Genomic DNA, 27,012 nt, shown 5'->3' with positions numbered 1-27,012 from the left:
CTGATGGAGGGTCTGGTAGTTGCTGCTGGTAGGGCAAGGCTTTATTTATTTATTTATTATTATTATTATTTTATTTTTTATAGTTAACAGGAAGCAACAAACCTTAGGTCCTTTAACAATCCGAGTGTCTCTCCACCCGGGTCAAATAAGTCAGGACAACGAAGGCCAAATAAGTCAAGGACAACGAAGATTAGCCACAAAGAACACGCAACAGAGATTCGAACTCCAAACCTTAAGCTTATAAAGCACCAAAGTCCTGAAAAAAAACCCGCGACCTTAAACTTGTGAAGCACCAAAGTTCAGGAGAAACCCACTGGGGATAGGGCAAGGCTTTAGTTATGATGTACTTATCGTTTTTTATATTACCATATATATAAATCTTTAATTTGTATACTAATGTGTATATTTCTAAGTTCTTTGTTTTCCCATAACAATCAAATACTTGTTGAGCTTTAAAAGTTAGATGGAAAACATATTTTGGTATTGTCATTGGTGCAGTAATTAAGTATATTCATATTGTCAATATTATCAGAACACTCTCAGAACAATAATAATGGAGTAATAATAATAATAATATATTAAATTTCCTTTTTTTTTTTCTTTTTTTCTCTCTCTTCAAAAATCTCATATTTTATTCTTTAAATTTGTTCTTCTTCTCATGTATGATTTACGTGCAATAAATTTTATTATTATTATTATTATTATTATTATTTATTTCTTCTTTAAATTTATTAACTAAAAGAATTGAAATGAACTATATTTATTTAATTTGTGTTTTAACAATACTCGTGGATTGATTCTAGAAGTTGACTTCCACAAACATTTTTCTAATAATATATATAGATATGCACACATCTACGTTTACATTTTTCTGAATTTTGGAATTCAACTTTTTATCTTTCTACTTCATACTCACACAATTCCTTTTTTAAAATTATTTACATCAACGAGGATATTTTGGAATCCAACTTTAATATAACTAAAACCTTATTTTAAACTTCTTCATTTTAAATCTATTTATATACCCAAATATCTTTATTTTGTTTACGTAAATCATTGTTATAATTATTTTACAGGCTAAATCTTATTTAAACTCAAACCTCTTCGTTTTAAATCTATTGATACATCGAAATCACTTTTATTTTGCCTATATAAATTCTTATTATAATTATTTTACATTATTTAAATGCTTTAGTAACGTAAATGTTACAATAAATGTTACCCATCACATTTTCATATTTTACTTCACCACTCTACACTGTCCCCAACCAAATAAAAAAAAAAAAAAAAAATCGAATATATCAAATTGTTTATGCACCATAGCAACAACAATGTCATAAACAGGCTCCGGGCTTTGGCAGTGATGGTAGAAGCTCGGGGCTAGCATCTAATTAGCTAGTGTTGGACTCCTACCAAGTCTTCCAATTTTTTCGCCTTACCAGGTGTATCCTTGGGGCGAGACTTTGCACCGCTAGGTTCCTATCCTAGGTGGGTCCCGAAAGGGCCTTACCTAGGTGTTAACTAAAAAAACAATGTCATAAACAGTATTTAAAAAAAAAAAAAACTCTTAAATTTTCAATAATTTTTTTCTTAACATTTTTTATATTTTTATTTTAAAACATCATGCAACAAATTTTATGTTATCAAATATGATTGCCAAACATGCCTTTTATATATATACCTCCCTATACAGTAATAAAATGGATGTATATATATATATATATATCAGATTTTTTTATAGGGAGGTATCAGATTTGTTTTAAATTTATTTATACATCCATTTTATTATATCATATATATTTGTTCTAATCTCTGATACATCAACTTTTTTTTTTTTTTTTTTTTCCTTCATGTTTTATATAAGACATATTTCTTTGCGCGCACGTCATATAATGGAGTCTTTTACTGTGCCGGGCGATCAACGCCGCGAGTTCACACCGTCATACAACCTGAACTGAATCCCAATCCTATCAAGAATTATAAATCACTGAGAATCCCAAATCTTGAAACCCTAATTTCCCCTTCTTAGTAAAGAAGAATCACAGTGAGTAGCGAAATGGCTTCATCAGAAATCGAAATCGTATCGGACTCGAATGATCAGAAGAACTCGGGACAAAGACCTAACGAAGTGGTCATAATCGATGTTTTCGGCGCTTCTGCTTACGGCGATTTCGAGAAATTGCGAAAATACGTCGAAGAAGACGGTGTTTCTCTCTCTCAAGCGGACGGTAACGGCTATTACGCTCTTCAGTGGGCTTGTCTGAACAATTTTGCTGCCATCGCGCAATATATTATTGAGGTATAGCTAATTATCTGAATTATTGATTGACTGATTGATATATTGGGATTCTCAGAGTGTTCTTGAATTTGTTATTGTTGAAGCACGGTGGTGATGTGAATGACGCTGACAACGCGAAGCAGACGGCACTGCACTGGGCAGGAGTTCGGGGTTCGATTGCAGCTGCAGATGTTTTATTGCAGAGTGGGGCTCGTGTTGAGGCAGCTGATGTAAATGGTTATCGGGTAATTGGTCTTCTTTTTGAAAAATTTTAGACTGACCATGTTTTATGTGTGTGAAAAGTGTATGTGACCATGTTTTATGTGTGTGAAATGTGTATGTAGACAAGTTTTAATTAGTGATAAAACAAGTTTGGGTTGACACTTGACATTATATGACACATTTATTGCCTGTATTGTTTGAGGGGATTTGTATGTTGTATGTTATTGTTCTACATTTAATATGACAGCTAACAGTACTGGATAATTCCTTTGACATCGATATTGGGATAATCCATAGTCTAACAAAAAAAATACTTAAACTTGAAGTGGTCTTTTAATTAAACAGCATGTTTTTGAGACAAGTTGTTTAATCTCCATAATTTGGAAATCTTTTGCTAATTAATTAAGAAGTGATATGTTGATGAAGAAAATGGAAAGTGCTATTAATGGCTACCTAGGAAGCACGGACACACCAAAATGGGCGAAGAATCTGTGTCGAACACAGACACGCATCGGATATGCCCCAACATGTGTCAAACACACCAAAAAACGTGTCTGGAATTTTTTTATTTTTTTAAATTTTCGGACACGGCTTGGACACTCCGCGGACACACGTGTCTGTAAATTTTTTATTTATTTATTTATTTATAATGCTGATATGTTCTGTTTTTTGTTTTGTACTATCCTTTTGGTATTGTAAATGGTAAAAGTCCTAAGTAAAGTAATGGATGGGAATAGATGATAGTACACTGACTTGTTTTTGTATCTTTTTTGAGGACTAGCCTTTAAGTTTTTGTGAATGTTAAGCGCTAACGGTAAAGCCCTGAATGTTAAACAGCCATGAATGTTAATAGTCCTTTCTATCTATACTTTTGTATTTGGAGTAAAGTTGCAATGATGATTAAATGATACTAGTTATTTTTTTTTTTTTTGATAAGTTAAATGATACTAGTTATTATTCTAAAGTCTTGTTTTTTATTTGGTTTTATAACTATGCGACATTGTTCTTTTATAGTTTATTAATTATGAGTTATGATTTGTGTTTTTTTTTTCATTGTGAGGTTGATGAAAAATAGTAACACTCAGTAATTTTTAAAGTACTATATCACACACACACACATACACTATTCGCCATGTCCCCACCGTGTCCGTGTCCTAATTTTTTTGGATTTGCTGTGTTGCCTTGTCCATGTCGTGTCGTATCCGTGTCCGTGCTTCTTAGATGGCTACCCCAATTGGCAACTGATAGAAAACACCATGTACTTGGAGTATGGTGCAGAAGTGAGGGAAGGTGCAGTGGCGAAAACACCGAGGTTAATTAGTACAATAGCATTAGTTGTCTCTTCTGTAGCAATATTTCGAGTCATGGATCGTACCGTATACTCTGAGATGTAAAGCAGTGGGGATGGGCTATCAAGCTCACTTGGGTTGGAACAGTCAGTCTAAAAATTATAGTGGGATTAGCAGAACACTATTTATTTTTTAGTGAAGGGATTTTTTCCCCTCAATTTCAAGAGTTTGTTGTATATGAATTAACCATGCAAGAATAAATTTTTACTCATTCCATATTTGTGTTCATTTCTTAAAGTCTTATGTCTTTTTATCCCTTTTTGCCCTGAAATTACATATCATATTATTTAAAATGCAGAATCTACATTATTAGTGATATTATCACAGAAACAGGAAATATAAAGGAAATGAAAAAAAAATGTCTTACATTGGTAATTTTAATATTTTACAATGGGAGTGTGCCCCTGTTTCAAAATGTGTGATGTGCATAACAGATTGTTAGGGTTAGCTTGTTGCAATAACATAGTTGAATCGGCATACATGCCGATAAATACATAATAGTCCACAAGTTACTTAAATATTTACAACCTAAGAATCACTGATGTTAATTATATAACATCCACGACATGCTGCACATAAGACCAATGAGGGACGCATTAATCAATCAAACTAATTGCCTACCTAACCACAACAGACCGAGGGCTTTGGTACTGACAGGAATAACCCAGACCTGTAGACCAAGCATACAGCTTACTGACTGCAGTACACCCTTTCCACATATATAGCTCTATTGTTAGCAGGATTCAATCCCCATAAGCTCTATTTTCTATTTATTAACTTCAATTTTTGTCTCGAAGTTGTATCTTTTTTATGGATTGTCAACCACTTTTTTGTTTCCATAGACTTAATGGCAGTTAAATTTTCAATCGTGCATTCTTTGAATTCCAGTAATTTTACTGCAGGCAGTTCATGTTGCAGCTCAATATGGACAAACAGCATTTTTATATCACATTGTTGCTAAGTATCATGCTGATTTTGATGCACCAGATAATGATGGAAGGAGCCCTCTTCATTGGTATGGCAATTTATCTCTCTCTATATATATATAATTCGAAAATTTAAATTTGTTTGTTGGCAACTGTTTGTCGCAATGAACAATCTGAACACAGAAAATTTATCGAAGCCATACCCTGCAAAATAGTAGTGTATAATCTTTTGAACCATTTGAAGACTTGAATCACTTGCCAATTGCACCGTTTCTGCTGCCTGAAAGTAATTTCCTGTTGCTTGTTGAGAGTTGTCGTGCTTTCGTGTTATCTATTGAATGAGCCCTATTTTAGTATTTTTGGTTCATATGTTGGCTTACGGGCTTATGGATAAAGGTTTTTTTGTTAGATTTCGAACTGGAGCGTTATATGTCAAGCATTGATGGATGATGGACTTTGGGGTTTTTGTTAAATTTTGTACTGGATGCCTAAACAATATAATTGATTAGGCACATTTGATTTGGGAGATCTGCAGTCACTAAACGTCCTTTCTACCTCACCAACTTATGAGAGAAGATGAAGTGAGAAATGAGAATATCATGTCCCATAAATAAATTATAAATTTTCAAATACTATGAGAGCTTTCGGAAACTTTGAGGGGGAGGGGACAACTTTATCCTTATCTCTGTGTGTGTGTGTGTGTATACTTGTAAAATGAAAAGAAAATTGGGTGGGAGCATCTGCTCCCACTAAGCCCTTAGGCCCCTTGCTAGATTTGTCCTTGACCCAGAAGACAATTTTGGATCGCTTGACCATAAGGTAGTATTGGAATTTTGATAACCATGATAAAACATATGCTTTCCAAGAGAATCTAGCACCACCTCCCACACAATTTCCCCCATTAATAAGGAACTTATGTCAGATGTACTGCTCCTCAAGCCTTCATCAACAACATTTTATGACTATTACTTCTGATATGGTAAAGCCATACTGGAGGTCAATGGAAGCATCTGCAGCTTCTCGCTTCAAGTCTGATTTGCCTGGTAAACTAAATATCCCAGAACACGCTACTTTCTGAAATACCAGCATTGTCCCAACGAGACCTCTTTATTTGCTGCAGTACGTACATCCTGGGAACACCTCTTCCAAAGAAGACTTCCCACACCAAATTGTTCAAGAAGCTCACTTTTTTTAAGCTAATGTGCTTGGAAATTCATTCCACCATTTCTTCATGTATTTTTGAAAAGCCCACCCCACATCATATGTTCTCTAGCTATGTTACATGGACTCTTCAGAAGTAGGTGAAGTACTTGTGTGAATATAAGTATGGGATATGTGTCTGATACTTTTAGTTGGACATGCACCTAAAAAACACATCCAATAATTCAATTTTATTATATTATTGCTTCAAAGTAGATGAATTGCTTATTTAGACACTATGTTATATAGAAACATTATTTTACACTAAAAAAATAAATGATATGAATATTTAGCATTGTCCATATGTCCTTCTATGTAGGATTTTGACACATCCAACGCACGGATACATACCCATACCCAACAAACATACTTGAGTCCAGGTAACATAGCTCTATAGAGAAGTCCATTCCCCCTTCCTACCCCATAATTCCCCTGAACCAGTTTCTTCCACAGCATCTCTGTTATTTGACTTCTGTGAGAATCTACGACTTCTGTTTTGGGTATACATTTTAGTTCTAACTTGTTTCAGGTGTGAATGTTCCTCTGATTTTAGAACTTGAAATACTGGTACTAGTATTTGTCATAGATTGTAGTATTATATTCATTAATTACAGGAGTCTCAACATCCTATCTGACATGCACTATGTTTGACATTCCTTTTAAAATTGGGAACTGGAAAGGATAATCATTAAATGAGAGTTAAGTATTGATAGAAACTATTTTCCTTTCTTCTATCAGATTTTCGAAGCGAACACTTCTTGTCCATCATATTATTCAAACTAGGGATATAATATGTCTAGAAATTTCTGGCTATTATAACTTTATTTCACCACAAGATTTACTAATCTGGAAAAAATTATAACAATATGAAATTTCTATCACTTATTTCATTTCTCTTCTTCATTTCCTTTCCCTTCAAATTGAATGGGGGAAAAACTTGACACTAAAAGTTATCTTTTAAAAATTAGCTGGGGTTATACTCTATAGTTTTTTCCAAACCCGCGCGCCCCGCCCCCCCCCCGCGGGAAATATAGTTTCTTGTATTGCAAAATTGTTCCAGAATTTTAGACATTTAAAATATATTTGTTTAGTCAGAATATTGACTTGGAATCAGACATGCTTTCCAAAATCAGTTTTTTTTTTTTTTAACTTTGTTGTGGGAGCATGGGAGAGTTCATTTTAGGCTGGTTCTAGTTATTTAGTTAGTTCAATTTTATTGTGCATTGATTTATTGATGGTACTTAAATAGAAATTTTTGTTTGTATATATATATATATTTTATCATTTAATTTGGTATTGCTTACTGGTGCAAAATATCTACTATTGATTATAATACTTAAATGATGAGAATGTGTTAGTATTATTTCTTTTGGAAACATTTGATTCTTATTTTATTTCCTCATACTTTGAACCAGGGCTGCATACAAGGGATTTGCAGATACAATTAGATTACTTCTATTTAGAGATGCACATCAAGGGAGACAAGATAAAGAAGGTATCTTATTGAGGGATTTGCATTTTTCTAAGTGTTCTGTTGTCCTCCTAAATATTGATTTTAAATTTCCAATTTCCTTTTGACTATAGTTATCTACATGCGAAGAATAATGTGAGTGCTTCCTGATTTTGACAAATTGGAGGAAATTTGAAATTGTTCTTCCATTGCTTTGGTTTCAAATAGGAAAAAGGAAAATATGAAAAGAAAAAATCACTCAACTAAGCCAGACAATTGTGTTGGACTCAGTTGATAGGAGTTGTTATTTTCTTTTACCTTTTTCAGCTTCCAAATAATGTAATATTTAATGGTCAAGTGTAACTAGCAGTGTACTCACATGATCCACGGGATAAAGTTACATGGCCGAAGAAGGTTTTCTTATATGAAATACTGTAGTTTTTTATATGTCTTCAAACAATTATTTTTATTAACTTAGATCAAAATAATTAATTTTTATAACAATTAAAATAATAATAATAAAAAGCTTTTGTCATTATATGAGGGAAACATTTCTGGTCTGAATAATTACTATTCTGGAAAAAATGAGACAGAGAATTTAAAGCAGGGAATGAAGAAAAAATATGACTCATAGCAAATTTCTGAACTCTTGCTTTTTACAATTTATTATTGGTGTGCTTGTTCAAGCATGGCTTAACTCAAGTCTCCATAATGGCCGGTCTAACATGATTCCAAGTGATGCAAATTATGAGTAAATTATGAGTCCAATCTTCTAAAGGCAATTTAAATTTAAATATACTATTTATTTATTATGAATGCATTTGTGTATAAAAATATTTAAACCTTTTTTCATACCAAATAATGAGAAAAGTATGAGAAGTAATCTGATCAAGCTTTGTAGGTTTAGCGAAAGCCTTAAGCCTGCTTATGAAAATGTTAATCAGTCTCATCTTATGGTTGCATCATAAGACCAAGTATGTCAGAAGTCTAGTATTAATTTTCAGGTTAGCTTGGTTACCTTATAACCAGTACTCACTTCAATTACATTCTAAATATTATTTTGGAACAATATTAATGATTTTCATTTCATTATTACCAAAGGAACTTTATATTATATATTTATTCTTTGAAAATTGTTGATTTTATAATACTATCTTATATTAATAGCCAATTTTCAATTAATTAGATAATAGGATATATATTTGTATTCATATATCCATCTTTAAAAAAATAGTTCTGTACTGTCATTAATTAATTAAGTGGAAAAAGTAAAAAGTATGGAAGTATGCTTTGATACAGGATGAGAGATAGAGAAAGAGAGAGTGCCAAAAATATACACATATACATATACATATGTATTGTTTATTGGATGATAGATCAGAAATGAGAAAAATGTTCTTTAGCCTTATTTATGTGGATATAATTATATGTATGTGCATATATATATATATATATTGTTTAGAGATTGCACCAGGTGGAAATAACATTCAAAGAAATAGCTCATATAGGCATTGAGGTGCTGCTCACTTTAGCTTTCATTTAATAGATACGTGTATCTAACTCATCAATGCATGGTGTTCTTCGAATCATTGTTACTCTAGACGGTGAAGATGTGTCAACTGTAATCAGGGTAACTTTAGTATGTTGGAGATTTTGTTTTGTGCTGGTCTCGGAATAGTGAAGGATGCCTGCATGAACTTTTTTTTTTGTTTCATATATGTTGCATGCCCACACCACACTGTTATGCATTTCTGTAGTACTATTTCAAATTTTGAGAAAAAGAAAAGCCCTTTAGCACTACCCTTTTGGTCAGATCTGAAAATCACCTACAAAATAAAAAATGAATTCAACTTGAAAATTTTATTTGAATGACATTTTTTTCATAGACTTCATGTATCACATGTTCCTGACCTGTGTACCATGGGATTTCCTAAGAGCACTTCAAGCAACTGGGTATTGGCTCCGGACTATAAAAATTAAATAATTGCACTGTGGAAAATAGTTCTTGAGTTATCTCATTAGTTTCTAATACATTATGCTTATTGTGTAGGCCAATGGCCGTGATTTTTTGTTAACCAAAATTGGTGGTTTTCTGTTAAGGACCTAATCAATTTGGTATTAATTGCAATAATGTGAATATTCTATTTGCAGGTTGTACCCCTCTGCACTGGGCTGCTTTAAGAGGAAATGTGGAGGCATGCACTGTACTTGTACACGCAGGCACAAAGCAGGAATTAGTGGTGAAAGATAATGCTGGATTTACTCCAATACAGATTGCGTCTGATAAAGGTCATCGGCATGTTGCTTATTTCCTTGTACGTAACTTTGTATTGATGTCACCTTTGGCAGTATATATTTGTACAATTAGCGACTTAAACCATGACATCTGGAATTTGGCATTCTGAGTTCTGTTACTAAAATTGTCCAGAAAATGTTGACGCAAGATATCATCTTAAAATCAGGTTTGCATGATATGTTGTGCAGGGATTCTCATAGAATCTGTTGCTAGTCATTTGCACATGCCAACTTTTTCACTCAAATACTAAACGTGCCTCTATAAAACCTTTGTTCCATGTTTTCACCATTCTAGAGGGAAGTATTAATAAATTTATACTATCAAGCAGATTTGGAGATCGCTCTGTGTTTTTTAATGTTGTATGTTTTCCTTTTTTTAAATATTTTTTATGACACCCCCCCCCCCCCCCCCCCCCCCCCCCAACACACACACACACAACACTCCACAAAAAAAAATGTTACACGGAAAACAACTTGCGTTACATGGTGTAAATTTTGAATTTAATTTTTTTAAGGGATGTGTTGTTGTGGCGAATAGCAATGTAGTATTTGTAACAATGATTGTTTTTACTGCTATAAAAGTTTATAAGTTGGTGACGTCAAACACAGTGACAATTTGGGGTTTTGGAATTACTTGGTATCTAATTCGTGTTTCATGACCTATATGGAAAGACATTGCTAATAGTTTTGGGGGGAAAAAAATTAGTTAGATTTTTTAGGAAACCCAACATAAATTGAAATTACTAAAAAATAGTTTCTTTCTTTAGTAATTTGAATCTCTTGAGAATTTGGGGGGGGATGGGGTGGTGTTGGGGAAATATCAGAATTATCTGTAGTATGAGTATTTTGTAAATAATTTAGAATTTTTTAACAGCCGGTATAGGTTTGGTATTCGTTCGTTTGACAATAATACTGGGATAAACTATGGGAAATTTTGGAAAAGTTGTAGAATTTTGTTTATATGATTAAGGCCATGGCAGCTTTAATACTTGACGGGAGAGCAGGACTATAAGCAGAGGTGTGAGCAGGCAGGCGTGCTAGAACTTGGAAGTTTGAAGTTTTGAGCGTCTAGCAGTGGCATGCTCATGTACACAAACAAACATGCATGTTTGGATTGGTGAAGTGAAAGACCAACAGTAAAGTTAAAAAGAGTTCACTAATCTGGGTTCCAGTTGTTATTTTCGGTAATTGAATTGTTAATACATGCATATCAGAGGCAACTAATATTAGTTATCTCTTACCACCTAATAACTTGATGTTGAAATAAAGATCCGTTCCCTGCTTACTTGAATCATTGGTTTAATTTTTGAGAACTTAATCTACACGAGTTTCTGAAAACGTAATCTGCATCTTTATCATCATTTGATTCTTTGCAAACATAACATTGTATACTTTGATTTCATTCAGTCTAATGCATGGCGTGCTCACAGTCGCAGCAAGCGTTGGGAAGGCGTTTTCATTGGGAAAGTAGGGGATATAGGTTTTGCCCCTCTTTTGTTCTGTATATTTTTATGTAACCTAGTCCTCTTCATCAACTCCATTCTTTTTGGTGCGTAAAGCTACAGTACACGATTTTATTCCATTAGTAGATGGAGGTATGTTTCCAATGCTAATCATGACCAATTCCTTTCTGCTCGTGGTAGCTCCCAATCTCAGAAAGATTACTGCTGCTGTTGGACTTTGGGGATGGATTACTGTTTCTTTAGCACTTGGTTCAATGATGATGTTCTATCGTTGCAGCAGGTAAGTTTTTGCTGTCAATTTTTTATAGTAATGTTAATAAGATATATGACATGAATAAATGCTTATTGACATGTATTTGTTGTCTTCTCCTGGTCTCCTTCCATTAAATTAAAATGTGCATCTGGAAGTTTTTGTGATTCATGGTATGAACAGACTTACGTTTTGACAAAGGGTTTAGGACGGATTGGTATTTTGGGAGCAGGTTGTTATGACTTGATTATCCGAGGAGAAATGGAAAAAAGTAGAATAGAAAATTGATAACATTGTGTAATTTACTCTTAATTATTATCAAGAGTGATTGGAGGGCCGTGAGGCTTGACATCTTCTCACTTCCATTGTTAGTATTGCTTCTGTTGGAAAATCAAATGTAACTTTGAGTTGTTCCCTTGGGAACTAGGGCCGGAGTTCTACAGGAGGATTTGTTAAACTGTTTGGAGATCAATGCTAAGGTGGTTGTCGGTTGGGTGAGGCAGAATTGATAACATTGTGTAATTCACTCTTACTTATTATCAAGAGTGATTGGGGGGGCTGTGAGGCGTGACATCTTCTCACAACCATTGTTAGTATTGCTTCTGTTGGAAAATCAAATCTAACTTTGATGGTTGTTCCCTTGGTAACTGGGGCCGGTTTTGTACCGGAGGATTTGTTAAACTGCTTGGAGATCAATGCTAAGGTGGTTGTCGGTTGGGTGAGATCTTGGTCCACAGGCTCTTGGCAATGTAATCACTCTATGAGTGAGATTTTGGATATTTTTTGCTTTAGAAGCATAGGTTAAATGGAGTTCTAGATCTGTCAATGAGCAGGCTATTTTCTTAGCAAAGAAGGGATCCCAACAACGAGGCCAGTTTGGGGATGCTTTTACCACATGAGCATGGCATATTGAGTGATGTCCGAAATTGAAAAGAAGATGGAGACGTCTTCAGGAAATATGAATGGAGAATATCAGGTAACATTGTTGAACAAAGATGGTGCATTGCTTCAAGAGATTGGCAACAATATGCTCGGTCTCCATATAATGTATCAAAATCAGTGATATACACGATGACTTCATTGTTGTTAACCTATTGTGCATATCTGAAAATATAGCTCCAATTAAGTCATAATCCATTGCATTATAAACTATGGTCGGTGTAAATAAATGTGCGTAATTTCAGTTGCCATCATGCAAGCATAAGCCCTTAGCTGTGAAACTGCTTATATTAGTGCGTCTTTGAAGCCATGTGAAAGATAGCAACTATTCCCTGACGGAGGTTTTTAACATGATGAAATGGTGCTGTAGGCATGTTGGCTGCAATGTTTGGACAAATAATTGCTTTATTGGTCTGACAGGGTTTTCTGAGCTGTATTATTGAGAAAGGTTTCCAGATTCAGCTTCCCTATACATTAATTTCTTTGAGTGTTCACCAGATCATGGTATTACTTCCCTATTACTTTCCCTGTAGAGTCGCCCTTATGTGCATGGATTCTCAAGATATAGGAAAATAGATAGCTCTCATAATCTAGTGAACCAGTCCCTTGGGAGGCTGTGGTTAGGGGAGAGTTAAGGCAGATTGCTCAGGGGAGGGACAGGGATGAGGTACTCTATTAGAATCATGGATAAAAAGTGTTTGTTAGGACTTAGGCGTAGTGCTTGCCATGATTGTCTTCTCCTCATTCTGTCTTCTTTATTATCTGAAATGTCTTATTTTCCTTTTTGAATTGTGCTCTATTCATTCCAAATTATGTTATGAAATGTATTTGGGAGAAAAAAAAAAAAAAAACCATCGTTTTGGGTATACCTTTACATGACAGCTAGTTAGCTTCGCTCATCAAATGCACTAGAAGCGTCATGTGTCCATCTTGGTAATCTCGTTAAGATGCATCCCTTTGACACTTATCAGGTGTATCTCATAATGTGAATGGCTTGTGATCACACCTTGCCTAGCCCATGGCTTAAGCCACCAAGTAATGAAATCCTAACTGTTTCAGGTGTGATTATGACATGACATCCTTCACTTACACCATAATAATCTGTTATTTCTTTCATTGCCTCAAAAATGCCAATGTTGGTGCTGGCGGTACATAAATGTAACTTGTTATTCAAACATTAATCACAGAAATATTATGTAGTGAGTATACTGTATCTTGACCGCTTGATTTATAACATGCGATGTTTTCACACTATTAGTCGTGTCATTTTAGGGTTAAGTGCATGTTCATGCAAAAGCAACTAGTGATTAGTTGATTTATTCAGTAAGTTATTGGTGAAGATGGTGCTTGAAGCTCCCCAAGGAGACTCGGTATCAAGCTTGTGGTACTACCACCATTAGAGCTCTTCGTCAAGTTAGCACTCATCTTCATTGGTTTCTGGTTATGCACTCTAAATGTTTGATAGTGCTGCCTCTCAAAATTTATCAATATACTTCTGTACTTGTTTTATGTTTTGTGTAACACATGCTATAGTTTACCAACCTGTGAAAGTTTTCCTTAGCTTCACCTCATTAATCAGACATACGGGGTTATTCAAGAAGAATGCTTACAACTGAATTACATGAAGTGGCTTGTCTCAAGTTGAATCTCTGTTGATTTAATATGTTTGTGAATCCCATTTTGTTGCTTGAAGTTTAAGTTTGCAAGGCGAAAATTTTCATTTCCTACTGTCAATAACAACATTTGCTTGTTGTAAGCTTGAGTTGGGTAATTGTATCTGTTCTCATATATTTGGGAGTATGATTTTGCTTTGGCTTCCATTGGCTTACTGATGATGATATCAAATTTGATCCAGTAAAGATCCAGGTTACATAAACACATCAGGAGAGTTGCGGGACCATCCGGATGTAGAGGTATTTAATATCTTCTGTATTTGTTGGTTTGACAACTATTACAGTCCTTTTTTTTTTTTTTTTTCAATATGTCATTGTATTTGTTGCATGTATTCTATAGTGTATGGTAGTATCGTGTTTGCAACCTGTAAGTTTTTAGCTTTCTGGCATTGCTGAGTTAGTGCAATCACCAATTAATATCAATTTATCTGAACTCTTGTCAGCTTGATAAAACCTAATTTAAACTGCCTATGCACGAATAGATGAAATTTTTTTGCTCTATCAAATCATTGGCAATCTTGCCTTTTCTCACTCCCTTGACCTCTGTTCTTTTTGTCTGATTCTTGACTGTTGAAGTCAGGATAAAGGGAAGTCAGTTGAGAATAATTTCTTGGTGTACAATAAAATAACAACTAATACAAATAAGTGACTTGATTCAAAGGACATGTTATATCTTAATTGCTAATATGTTGTTTTTTTTTTTGTTTTACTCAGATAAATATTTTACCATTTAACGAAACTTTGGAGACACTTTTTGACTTATCTTCTCGTGTTATTTATGGATCTGCAAGCTGCACATGCTATTATGGTATCAAAATTAACCCCTTTACCTTAATATAAACCGCACCCCTCAAACACACACACACATCTCCCCTTCCTACTAAGTCTGTTATCCTCATTTTGATTGGACTTGTATGATCCATGTCCCTTGTTTATCTTCCTCTTATCCTAGCATAGGTATGGTAGGAGAGTAGACTCCTATGATAGGAGCCAGTGTGTTGGAATCTTAATAAGCTGGGTTGTGGAAATGCATTGTGCGTTGCAGTCTTTAATGTACTGATGAATGGTGAATGATGACTGGATGTTTTACTGATAGCTGATACGTTTGTTAAATTGCCTACCAAACAAAGGAATGGTTGGAATGGGCATTCCATTCCTGCACACCAAACTCAGCAAAGGTTTTTTGGACACCTTTGTGGTAATCTGTTAATTCTTTTTTGAATCTGGTAGTCATTATTCACACCCTTTTTTTTTTCCTCCCTGATTTAGTCATTATTCACTTCAGTTTCAGGCATTTGGGGATTTCTATGAGGTTGGGTATCAAATGTGAGATGAAGCAATCTAGGAATAGAATCTTAATTTGGAGAGGGGTTTGCTTTGTCTATTTCTGGTGTTTGTGAAACGAAAACAATATGAGAATTTTCCAAAGCACTGAGTTTTTCACCTGAGAAAATCAGCCTGGTTAGTGAGAACTTTGCTCGAGTGTGGCACTCTTCGCTAGCGGAGCAGCGTACTGAAAAAGAGGCATTTTTTTCTCCGAGGAACTTAGGGTGCAAGTTCATAAAAGAAATTAAGTTATGGCATCTGATAAGCTAAAGTAGACACCAAGATCGTAAAAAAGCCAAAATAGTAGAGCAAGGGGTCGATTTAGTCATTCAATGATTTAAGGAGGTAGACATTGGTTCTTGTCCTTTCTGGTTTATATGGATGAGAACTTTCTTGGGACTTGATGTTGAGCTGAGAGAAGCGAAGAAGAAAAGGTAACATCCCCACTTTCTCGCTCCAAGTTGATATTAAGAGTATATTTGGTTTTTAATAGACTCCTTTTTTCTGGATCCAAGTTGAGCTTCAGCCTTCTTATTAGTTGTCTTAACATGGGTCAACTGCTTCTGTAAAACCCACAGTTGTATTACCTTCACGATATCTAAAAAAGTCCTCATATGCCAGCTTGACCTGTTTTTTTTTTTTCCCCCCCTGAATCTTGACCCAAGTGTTTTAGAGACCATCCATCAAAACAATATGATTTTTTCACTGAAAGATCCAAGCGCTAGGAATTGCTGATGAGCCCTGCTAGAGGTGATCTTATCCCCATTCATCATCATGAACGACAAAGGAATGTGTTAAAATTTGTTGTGGTCAAGATGCATGAGGAAGCATAGAAATCTGTATGGTTTTGATATGCCCTTGTACGTGTCTGTGTGTGTCATGTGCATCACATGTGGTTCTTCTTGGAAGTTTAGTAGTGATGTAAAGCGCCAATACAGCCTACAATTGGTTTTATTTTAACTTTTTGTTAAGCAATACCATTAGAATTATGGTAGGATAAGGTTATTAAAAGCTTGTACCTTTAGGGTTGGAAGGTGGAAACTTTCTAAAATCTTTGCCACTTCCAAAAACCTTTGCCTGCTACAATACCAAATTTAAGGTGCACCTATTCTTAATTTTCTTGTATTGTTCTGAAATTAATTTGGTATTTGATCTTGTAAGAATGTTCCTCACTGTGCTTGTACTACATCATATAGTTTAGCCTTTTTTAAGTTACACCTTCTGTCACTGTGTGCGTGGGACAGTGGTAATTTTATAAATTTTCTTTTGGGGAGCAAAATAAGATCAGTTACCTTAAACATTATTTTTTCAATCTATGTATGTTTAACTCTACATATCCTTAAAAACAAACAAGAAAAAGCATGTCACTCGACCAACAACAAAAATGAAAAAAGGAAAAATGCATAGAAAAAAAGAAAAAGAAAATGGAAGAGCGCAATTTCAAATGGTGAAGTGGGTTTATTCTTATTAATATATTGTAGAAAGTTCTACGCTCCACATTACAGGCAGACACTCCAATCATTTTTGTGTGTGCACGCGCGCGTGCGCTTGAGTAGTGACCAGTGAGTTTTAGTTCACCATTTGTCTTTTGAAAAAAATCTGCTTTTGGTGGGAGTTTTACTTGGTAATTTTTTTTATTGCTTTCTATCAAGTTGGTGATACATTTTGACACTTTGCAGGATCCTTTGTTGAATATTGATCTGAACAGTTCCTCCATATGGACTGGAAATTGGTCTCAACTTTGCCCTACCTGCAAGGTTTTCTCAATGACCTTCTTATCCTCCAATTATAGCAGATCAAAAATATTAGAATGTCTTCTAGCTTGTCATTTAGTGCTTAGATGTTACCTCTATTTTTATTATTATTTCTTTCCTCTCCAGATAATTAGACCTGTTCGCTCTAAGCACTGCTCTTCGTGCAAGCGCTGTGTGGAACAGTTTGATCATCACTGCCCCTGGATCTCTAATTGTGTGGGGAAGGTAAGAATCAGTCTATTTGTAGTATGTATTATTTATGCATTGTTAATTACTAGTTATAGATATAAATATATTTTTATGTTGCATGCATATGAAATATGTGTGGGAGGACATGTTATGGATGCTGGTATAACTTTAAAAGCTCATTTTTGCTTTGTTCTAGTCTAACCTGGATAAAGTCATTTGCATTTATATGATGATTATATCATTATTTTTGGTCTCTTTGCTTAAAGAGTATTTCAATCTTGTTTTAGACTACTGTGCCACAGTTCTTAAATGTGGCAAAAAAGAAAATGGAACTCGTTATCATTTCATCATTTAGTCATCAATCCCGCAGCTATTTGGAGTTGATGCCACTCCTATACCTAACTGCTGTTAGTTCTTGTCTACACTTGGTGCTTGGTACTACATTCTGTCCGAGTGGGGGTACCCCAGCGTACACAGCACGAGCAAATGTAGATATGTGGGAGTTCATGCATTTAGATTTGCCTCTCTTTGTTCCCTTAGTATGCATTCCATATCAAATTGCCTCACTTTCCTCCTACTTTAGCAGGTCTGAGAAACCCTATTATCGGAGCATTAAAATATGATTTCTTAGTATGATTAGTTCATCAAAATTTCTCCACCAAATCAAAGCTTCAAATTTTGGGGGTAAATCCAATTTTCTATAGGTCCTCTTCATCCTTCAAACTATTCTTTTTATGACCTGAAGGAGGTGATTAGAAAAATATCAATGAAAAAAATTACCAATGATTATATATTATATATATATATATGTATATATATTGGTGGAGGGGTAGAGAGGGAGGAAGAATTAGTGGTAGGTGGACCTTTATTCTTAATATTTTGATAAATACATTTAGAAATTGATTAATTGGCAGACGCAAACACCTTATGTCATGTCTTGTAAAAGATTTGAGTCCTAGAAGCTCTGTTAGATGTTGATTTAACATATATTACACATCTTGAAACCGACGCAATTTCTTGGAGCAGCTTTATGATAAAGGAATGAACCAGTAAAAAATATTTAACTACAATGAACAACGCACTGATTTTGGCTTATCAGTTAATATTTCTTGGCCAAACCACCCTATACGTGAATAGGACGCTTGCCATGCTTCAGAATTGGAAAAACAAGAACCTGGGAAGAACAAGCCAGTCAGTTGAAGAAGAATGATAGAGAATTGATTGATATATGCAGTAAATACTTTTTGAGGTGTCTCCTACAAATCGTTGGTATGGATACCAAAATCATGAACATCAATGTGTAGATTCCTGATCCAAGTGATTTTTTCGGGGCCTTTAGTTATAATTCTTGAGAAATGACACCCAGTCTTTCCCACTTCTTAACTGAAGTTTTTATGTGATCCTTGTCTACCGAAATTTTTACTGCTAGGTCTTGCGACAAACAAACAGTCATTGAGTTTGCTTACCGGACAAGACATACAAAGAGCCCCACCAACACTAACAGTTGATGGATGGAGGGAGGAGGTGCTCCCACTCTGAAAGAATTCTGGACTTGCCAGTCTTGCTTCATGTTATGCTAACTTGGGGGGCTAAGCTTCAGTGCTACTGTTAGTTTACAGTTTCCAAATTGAGAGAATTTATTTTCAGTACTTTGCCCTGTTGATGGACTTTTTGCAATATTTATATTGAATAACTAATTGGATTTCATGTTGGACTTTGGTATGGAATTGTATTTGGTTCTTTTCCTCTTCCACTTTTATCATGATGAGCTTCATTTTTGTCTTCATTGTGATTTTTGCAGAGGAATAAATGGGACTTCTTTGTTTTTCTCTGCATGGGAAATTTGACAACCTTCCTTGCTTTTGTTGTTGCTGTTCAAAGTATGTAGGATGAATAACCTTTTAATTATCATATATTTTTGCGGGATTATACCCACACTATCATAGACTAGATAGCAACCGTATTTATTTTGACAGGAATTTGGACAGTAGCACCAGCAGTGCCATCTGAAGAAACATGGATGCTTTTTGTGGTATTTCAATATCCTGGTATCGTTGCTTTTCTAGTGATGGACACTATTATGTTTATTGCTGCTGCAGTTTTGATGATAGCACAAGCCTCCCAGGTAAATGATTATATTTGAACCCTTCTTTTTAGTTGTTTATTCAACCTCAGTTTTTATTGCTTAAAACGTACCAAGCAACCAAGTTGGATTCTTCATTATCATAATCTTTGCCTTTGTCCCATAGGAGTAGGGTCAGCCACATGAATTCTAATTTTCCATTCTTTCCTATTATAAACCACGTCTCTTACAATATTTAATTTTGTAAAATTGTTTTTAATTACTTCATCCCATGTAAGTTTTAGCTGCCCTCTCTGTTGCACCTTCTTCCTCTCCTACCTGGTGTATCTTCCGCTCTAAGTTGTATATAACCATACCACCTAGGCCCACTTTCTCTAATTTTATCACTAATGGGAGCTACTTCCAACTTACCCCTTACTCGTTCATTACTAATCCTATCTCTTCTAGTTACTCATGTCATCCATCGTCGCATTCTCATTTCCACTACATGAATGCATTGTTCTTGTTTCTTTTTCAACTTCTGACACTGTGCTCCATACAAGTTGGCCTGATAACCCTACTGTAGAATTTTCCTTGTAATTATTTGTGATTCGTTTGTCACATAGGATGCAACTAGCTTGCCTCCACCTGCTCCAATCCTACTTACTACATCACCATCTATCTCCCCATCTTGTTGTAATATTGAACCTAAATAGTGAAAATATTTATTTTGAGTAACTATTTGGTCTTGAATTTTAATATGTATACTATCTTCTTTTGTTGCTTTATCAAAATTATATCTCGTATACTCTGTTTTAGTTTTACTAATTCATAGACCTTTTGCTTCTAAAGCTTTTCTCCATGTTTCTAGCTTTGTTGCTAAAGATTCTTTCGACGTATCTATTAAAACTATGTCATCTGCAAACAGTAAACTCCATGGAATGACTTCGTGGATATCTTTCGTTATTTCATCCAGCACTATCGTAAATAAGTATGGACTTAACACGGATCCTTGACATAGTCCAACTTCTATGGAGAAATTCCCAGTTTCTCCACATGTACGAACTCTAGTCACGTCTTGCTTTGCATATCCTGAATAAATTTATAAGCTTCCTAGGGACTTGTTTTCTTTGTAGAGCCCACCAAATTATATCCCTTGGTATAAATGCCGTCTCTAGTCAATGAAAACCATGTGTAGATCGTTTTGTTTACTCCTACACTATTCTATTAGTTGTCTTATTAAGTAACCTTTGGGGGAGTATGGTAGCTATTAGGTATATTCAATGTTTCGTCTCATGGTTATTACTACTTTAAACTTGCGGTGGCTGATGATGACAGATAGCTTATGCTGTAATTGTTAATGGAAAACAAAAGGTATTAATTGCAAGAAAATAAAAGTTCTGGTTTTTGTGATTTTTATTTCAAATTTTTTTTTTTTTTTTTTTTTTTTTTTAAATTTAGTTGATGTGAGTACACAACACCAATGTGTCTGATTCTATCTGGGCAATGCACTGGGCATGCTTGCTTATTTTTGCTTGGCAACGAATATGTATTACTCAATTACTTAACAAAGAAATAAGCATTTATTCTTAATTACCAAAATGAAACCAGTATATTGTTTTATGACAGACACTGTTGTGGTCTTTGGCTTTTGCCCCTGCATGTGAATTAACAAAATTGGTCCGTAATTATCTTGTCGTAAGAATTTTGAAACTCTGTCGAAAATTTAGATAGGTCAGTCCTTGTGCCACTATAATTTATCTTGGAGTCACGAAAGGCCACTAATATGCTTAACTTGTGTGTGTTTCTCTCTCTCTATATATATATTATTGATAACCTTTTCCTGAATATACACAGGAGTTTCAGCTTTCAAATCAAGCCTTACCAAAAATCAGATTTCCTTTTAGTGCCATATGCACTTAGACTTAACCTTTTCCCCTTGAATTAAAAACTCATATTCTTCATTTTCTTGCATTACATTGAAGTTGTCCTTTTCTCTTAGAAAGATAAAGCATAATGGGTAAAGTCGGTGAAAATTATACACCATATATTTATGTGAGATTGTGATTATGCAGTTGTTTCAATTTCACTTTTATTTTATATCCCCGACAGAGTTTTTATGTTTTGGGTGCAGATTGCTCAGAATATCACCACAAATGAATTAGCAAATGCTGTACGTTATGGGTATCTTCGTGGTCCAGATGGGCAGTTCCGGAACCCATATAACTATGGGTGCTGGAAAAATTGTGCAGATTTCCTGATTAATGGCTACACGGATGATAATGAAATTGCTTGGCCGCCTTTGCAGCAGATCGCCAGGTAGAGAAGTATTGTCGATCATGAAGATAAATTGCAGTTGATAGAATTGCAAATCCTGGCCATCCCATAATCGTTGTTAATATCCCACCTTGTTCACCTCCAAAACAGTGTAATTTTGACTTTGTTTGCCGCATATGTACAGATCTATACCAAGAAGTAATAATGAATTGTGATTGTTTTGTAATATTTTCTTTCATTAAAATAGATACGTGGGTCTCCCTTTAAGCGAGACACTCGTGAGCTTGAGAATGGAGCTGTTTTCCTGCGGTTTTCTTCTCTCCATCCCCAAAAGTGTCACAATCATCTTAGCCAAGACTAGACAATGGCTTAGTGACAAGTTTTATTTGTAGTTGCATTATGCTATATTACCTTTCTACTTGGTCCCACTCTTGGACTCTTTTGTATACCTTGTGAAAAAACACATAATTTTTTGTGGGTTGGGCAAAATTTCTCCCCTAACTGCCTCTTTGTTTGCATCAGTTCAAGTTATGTTTGTGTTGCTGATCTTATGTTTATGGCACTTAATAAGGCAATTTAACTAGAGTATTCGCACAAAACTTCAATAACTTTTGCGTTTACATATACATCACAGCAACAACACGGGATTTGTATCAAAAACATATTTCTTCAAAATGATAGAAACTGGTTTTACTTTCTTCATATTTAGTATGCACTCTTTGAAGGAATCCAGAGATGCCAGTCTAATTAACATTATGTCAACAAATTCAACAATAACAATACACACTTCTATATGATATCAAATAGTCCCTGCTCTTGTATAAATATAGATATAGATCCAGAAAAATACAAATAGCAGTATGGAACAGATGAATACAAATGGGGAAGTCGGTCATGAAAAGAGATTATTGTGAAAGACAAGCTAATGACAACTTCGATATTACTGGATACCACTAGGCCATGTTTGATTCTTCACAGGTTTCAAAATGTCTTCAATCTCTGACAGAGTTTTCTCATCCTTTCCGGTCGTCATGAGTTCTATAGCAGCAGCCACATTTTGCTCAACCTGATTATCAAATGCTTGAATGTCATAACACATTAAGAAATATGTAGATGAATGACATGGTATCACTAATCAGTAAAAGAAAAGAAAAAAATTGATATCTTTTAATTAGTTGTACTCTCTGTGCTTTGTATAATTTAGCATGATCTTCCCCTGACCATGCTCTACACTACAGAAGCCACGGCATGCACAAATTCTTTTATATAAATATAACTTGGAATATAAAAGTGAAATTTTAAGCACCTAAAATGATTTTTTATTTAACAGGATGTGGTTTCACTTATACCAGGTGTTTTCTAATGCTCGGGATAAAAAATACATACATATATATACTGTCTATATATTTTATTTATCAGTTGCCAACAGGAGGCTCAATCCAAATTCTCACATCTAAGACATCAATGGATCTTCTGTTGTGGCATAATTTGTTGTAGGTAGTTACCAAGGACGGTATCTACAAATCCACAACCAGCTAAAAAATGGCTAACATCTTACTACATGAATATACCAGGAGCCTACATGAGGAGCTATATTGTTAAACTGGTATTGACAACTCCTGGTAATCATAAAGAAAGGATTCTTTTACTATTGGAAACCTATAGGTTTTTAAGATTTTTAATACCCAAAAGACAATCTATATCTATGGATAATATGTAATACTGAAATAAACTGTATGAGAGGAAATGAAGCACTCAGGCCAAATTACGAATCATAACCTGTGCAACTGAATTCATGCCAACCAGTATGGAAGCAATGTCCTGATTTGACAAGCTATATTGCATAGCTAGCTTTGATATGTTCTTTCCCTTGTCTTTACAATGAGCAGCAGCAGCTTGGCATGCAGCCTGAGGAAGAAAGCACAGGGAACTAATTAGGTAGATATATAATCATCTGAGTCAAACCAAGATCTGGATTTAAATACGACTTGTCCCATTTATAAGTGAACTAAGAGTTAGGAATAGGTAGAGCATTATTCCTGAAATTCAGAAAAACATGGTATAGAATACACTGACTGTGGCAATCTGGCAAGACTTTGTGGACATCAAATCCCGGGGAAATAAGCCATATTTTAGACAATGATCCATTTTAAAAATTAAAGATTGATGAACAGATGTTTGGTTTTCATATGGTGTGCCACCAGTTGGTCCAATAATCTAACTACCAATGCCCTGTAAGCTACTTTCTGACCTCATGACCTATCACAAACTCCATCATTGACCTTTCAGACCTCATCACCCCAATTTTTTCCATCAGAGAACCGATGTGCCTGATCCAGATCCTACAAAAAATATTCTGCTTGCCCGTATTCTTTTCGTAGGTATAGTCATTTTGGGTTAGAATGCTTTTTAACATACTTTGCTAGAAGTGACTCATATCAGAATAACCACTTCTCTACTATAAGATGGATCTCTCTTTCAATCTTTGCAAAGCAATTGGCTGCCCAAAAATAATTAACACTTGTTTCTGCTCACTTCATAGTTCAATACTGACTAACAAAACAATTTTCTCCCGCTAATAATAAAATAAACCAAAAAACTATGAAGAAATACTAAATAAAAGGAAAAGATCATAGAATCATAACAAGCAAACCTTGAGTTCAGGTGAAGCTGGGTGCCACTCTGGAGGACCACTCTCTGTAAGAAGCCCCATTGCAAGTGGAGAAGCGCTGATCACACCAACACCCTTGCTCTTCAAGTAAGGCAGTAAATCTTCCAGTGTAGAATCATTAATACTGTAGTGACAGTATGACAGAATCACATCAACTGTACCCGGTGGCACCCGATCAAGAACATAAGTAAAAACTCCCAACGGAAGTCCAGTTATACCAATGAACCGAATCTTCCCTGCTTGCTTTATTTTCTGCAGCGCAGGAATCGTCTCATTTACAATCTGCTCAGAAACCAAACAAAACCGACTAAGTTTCGCCATTACCTCTCTACAATATAAGTATTAAAGTAACATGACATAGTGAAGTTTTGCATGTTACAACATAATTCAAAAAGACAAAATTGCATCCAACTAAAAAGATCTATAAATGAAGAATAGTAATACCCAGTTCAGCACCTGATCAAAACTCAAGAGACAATATTCCAAAATTTTAACTACTAAAAACCCAATTCAAAACCTAATATACAAATTCATAAAGGAAAAGTAGGAAAATCAAAATCAGAAAGCCTGGAACCAAAAATAGCAATACCATACCCAAATTAACACTTAAATGAGAGATCCATATACGCAATAAACAAACTAAGAACACCCAACACAGCACCTGATCATAGGATTTGGAAAGACTAGTAAACCCAATCTAACACCTAATTAGGAGACCAAGAAATGGATGAAACTAAGAGACCATATTCAACAACAGACCACAACAACCAAATTCCAAAAAAAAATCCTAAATTAAAACACTCCCAAATTAAAATCAGTACCAAATTGAGTACCTGATCAAGAGATCCAAATTCAATATCATGGCATTGTAGTATGTCAACATAATCAAGCTGCAACCTTTCCAAGCTCTCATCAATGCTCCTAGTCACTCTCTCTGCACTAAAATCAAAACCCTCAGCATACCTCCCACACTTCGTCGCCACGATGTACTCATTTCTGGGCACTCCAACAGCTTTCAAACACTTCCCAAGTACTTTCTCCGACAATGTCCCCCCATAATACCTAAAAAATTATCGAACCCAAAACACAAAATCAAGAATCCAATACTGTGAACACATCAAATAAAAAAGTTTCGAAAACCAAAAAGTGAGTGAGATTGTGTACGGAGAGGTGTCGAAGAAGTTGATGCCGAGGCGAAAGGCTTCGCGAACGGAGGCGATGGAGTCGTGGTCGGAGACGGGGCCGAATACGTTGCCGAGAGGGGAAGCGCCGAAGCCGACGCAGCTGAGCTTGAGGCCTGTGTTTCCGAGGTCTCGGAGCTCTAGGGTTGTTGTCATTGTTTTCGATTCTAGGGATTGTGTATGCAGAACCAAAGCCAAGATTGGGGATAAATATAGAATTGGAGGAAGAAAAAAAAACAGAGTGAGAAATGATAACTGTTTGACGGAATACGACGAAAGTTAACTGCCACTTATCAGGGATAACGCCAGTAGTGTGCAACAGAGAAGGAAAAAGGCGAGTGCCGTGTGATGGTGGTTGTTGAGTCCATGTCCACTTAGTTACTTTTATTTATTTATTTATTTATTTGAGTTCTAAATATAAACTCACTCAATTCACTTATTTTTTTGGATATTAGTGTTAAGAATTGTAGTTACTTTTGATTAAACATTTTTAGTTGTCAATAGATATATATTTTTTTAAATTATGCTCAGCTAAGTAAGGAGAACTTAAAAGTAAAAAAGTAAAAGAAAATATGGATATTTTTATAAATATGTATGTTAGTTAGACCTATGATTATTTTAATTTTAGGGGTGCATTTTCTTTGCTGCAATATGTTATTTTATAATTATTGTATATATGAGGACACAATTATTTAAATAAATAGACAATCTTTTTTATATAATGCTTATGTGAATTTTGAGTCAAGTCCATGCTTGAAGTTCTTGAGAGTTTAGTTTGAGATAAGAAAACCAACTTGGAATTCAAATTGAAATCAAACTCGGAATGGATATGGATTAATCTTTTAATTTTCATAAATTACAAATATAAAAATAATAAAATTTCTTTATAGACAAAAATATAATAAAAAGATTAAAACATTCATATAATCTAATTATGCAGTATGATAATTTACGATGATGTTAAACTTTTTAGAATATTTCATAATTTATTACAGAATTAATGCACTAGAAAATTAATATATATAATCACATTAAAATTCAAATTAAGTTCATTATGTCAAATTTTGAATTAGATTGTCCTCATCTTTCAAAGTGAAAGAGAATTTTTTTAAAAAAATTAAAATTAAAATTGAATTAAAATTAACGTTTAGATTTTTCAATTCATCCAAATTCAATTTTATTTTTGAAAAAACAAAAACATCACACACAAACACACACACACACACACATATATATATTTTGACCTTGACCTTGACGTGTCATCGGGGCTAAGCAGACCACGTAATTTCCCGGCGATAAAAAAAAAAAAAAAAAAAAAAAAAAAAAAAAAAAAAAAAAAAAAGTCACACTATATTGACCTTGACGTGTCCTCGGGGCGATGCAGCTCGACCACGTAATTTCCCGGCAATTTAACGTGTCCCACCGTTATTCCCACGTCAAAATAACGAACTTTCCTCCCCCAAACCAATGAGCTTCACTTTTCGCATCACTTCCTCTATTCTCATTG

At 34.7% G+C, this 27,012-nt stretch overlaps 2 protein-coding genes across 3 annotated transcripts; one reads left to right on the top strand and one right to left on the bottom strand.

Annotated features, from left to right (window-relative positions):
- Positions 1-1,839: 1,839 nt before the first annotated feature.
- LOC132294185 (probable protein S-acyltransferase 23) lies at positions 1,840-22,051 on the top strand. 2 transcript variants are annotated; one of them, XM_059791950.1, is made up of 13 exons: positions 1,840-2,299; positions 2,383-2,523; positions 4,752-4,864; positions 7,391-7,470; positions 9,577-9,740; positions 11,128-11,200; positions 11,364-11,463; positions 14,228-14,285; positions 17,051-17,128; positions 17,252-17,350; positions 19,116-19,194; positions 19,291-19,439; positions 21,511-22,051. In XM_059791950.1, exons 1-13 carry the CDS (start codon positions 2,057-2,059, stop codon positions 21,697-21,699), a joined length of 1,566 nt encoding a protein of 521 aa, XP_059647933.1. In that variant the 5' UTR covers positions 1,840-2,056; the 3' UTR covers positions 21,700-22,051. The 2 variants fall into 2 exon arrangements, with proteins under 2 accessions (XP_059647933.1, XP_059647932.1); XM_059791949.1 differs by having other exon boundaries at positions 11,128-11,269.
- Positions 22,052-22,419: 368 nt separating this feature from the next.
- On the bottom strand, positions 22,420-25,866 carry LOC132294186 (L-galactose dehydrogenase). The gene is made up of 5 exons (XM_059791951.1): positions 25,489-25,866; positions 25,158-25,386; positions 24,307-24,606; positions 23,433-23,561; positions 22,420-22,719 (listed from the first exon to the last, which is right to left on the bottom strand). Exons 1-5 carry the CDS (start codon positions 25,659-25,661, stop codon positions 22,594-22,596), a joined length of 957 nt encoding a protein of 318 aa, XP_059647934.1. The 5' UTR covers positions 25,662-25,866; the 3' UTR covers positions 22,420-22,593.
- Between the last annotated feature and the right edge of the window lie 1,146 nt (positions 25,867-27,012).

This window comes from Cornus florida, unplaced genomic scaffold (assembly GCF_030987335.1).
Source record: "Cornus florida cultivar Cherokee Brave unplaced genomic scaffold, ASM3098733v1 CherokeeBrave_3.0.0_Hap2_Chr02, whole genome shotgun sequence".
In the NCBI taxonomy this organism is placed as follows: domain Eukaryota; kingdom Viridiplantae; phylum Streptophyta; class Magnoliopsida; order Cornales; family Cornaceae; genus Cornus; species Cornus florida.
The sequence above is the reverse complement of the archived record's forward strand: the minus strand, read 5'-3'. Positions and strand labels throughout refer to the sequence as shown.

Coding starts and splice junctions, on each gene's coding strand:
- LOC132294185 (XM_059791949.1), top strand. CDS start 2,057: ATGGCTTCATCAGAAATCGAAATCGTATCGGACTCGAATGATCAGAAG. Junction 2,524..4,751: donor CTGATGTAAATGGTTATCGG/GTAATTGGTCTT, acceptor ATTTTACTGCAG/GCAGTTCATGTTGCAGCTCA. Junction 19,195..19,290: donor TTTTGTTGTTGCTGTTCAAA/GTATGTAGGATG, acceptor TTATTTTGACAG/GAATTTGGACAGTAGCACCA.
- LOC132294186 (XM_059791951.1), bottom strand. CDS start 25,661: ATGACAACAACCCTAGAGCTCCGAGACCTCGGAAACACAGGCCTCAAG. Junction 25,387..25,488: donor AACTTCTTCGACACCTCTCC/GTACACAATCTC, acceptor ATAATTTTTTAG/GTATTATGGGGGGACATTGT. Junction 24,607..25,157: donor AATTTGGATCTCTTGATCAG/GTACTCAATTTG, acceptor GTTTCTGAGCAG/ATTGTAAATGAGACGATTCC.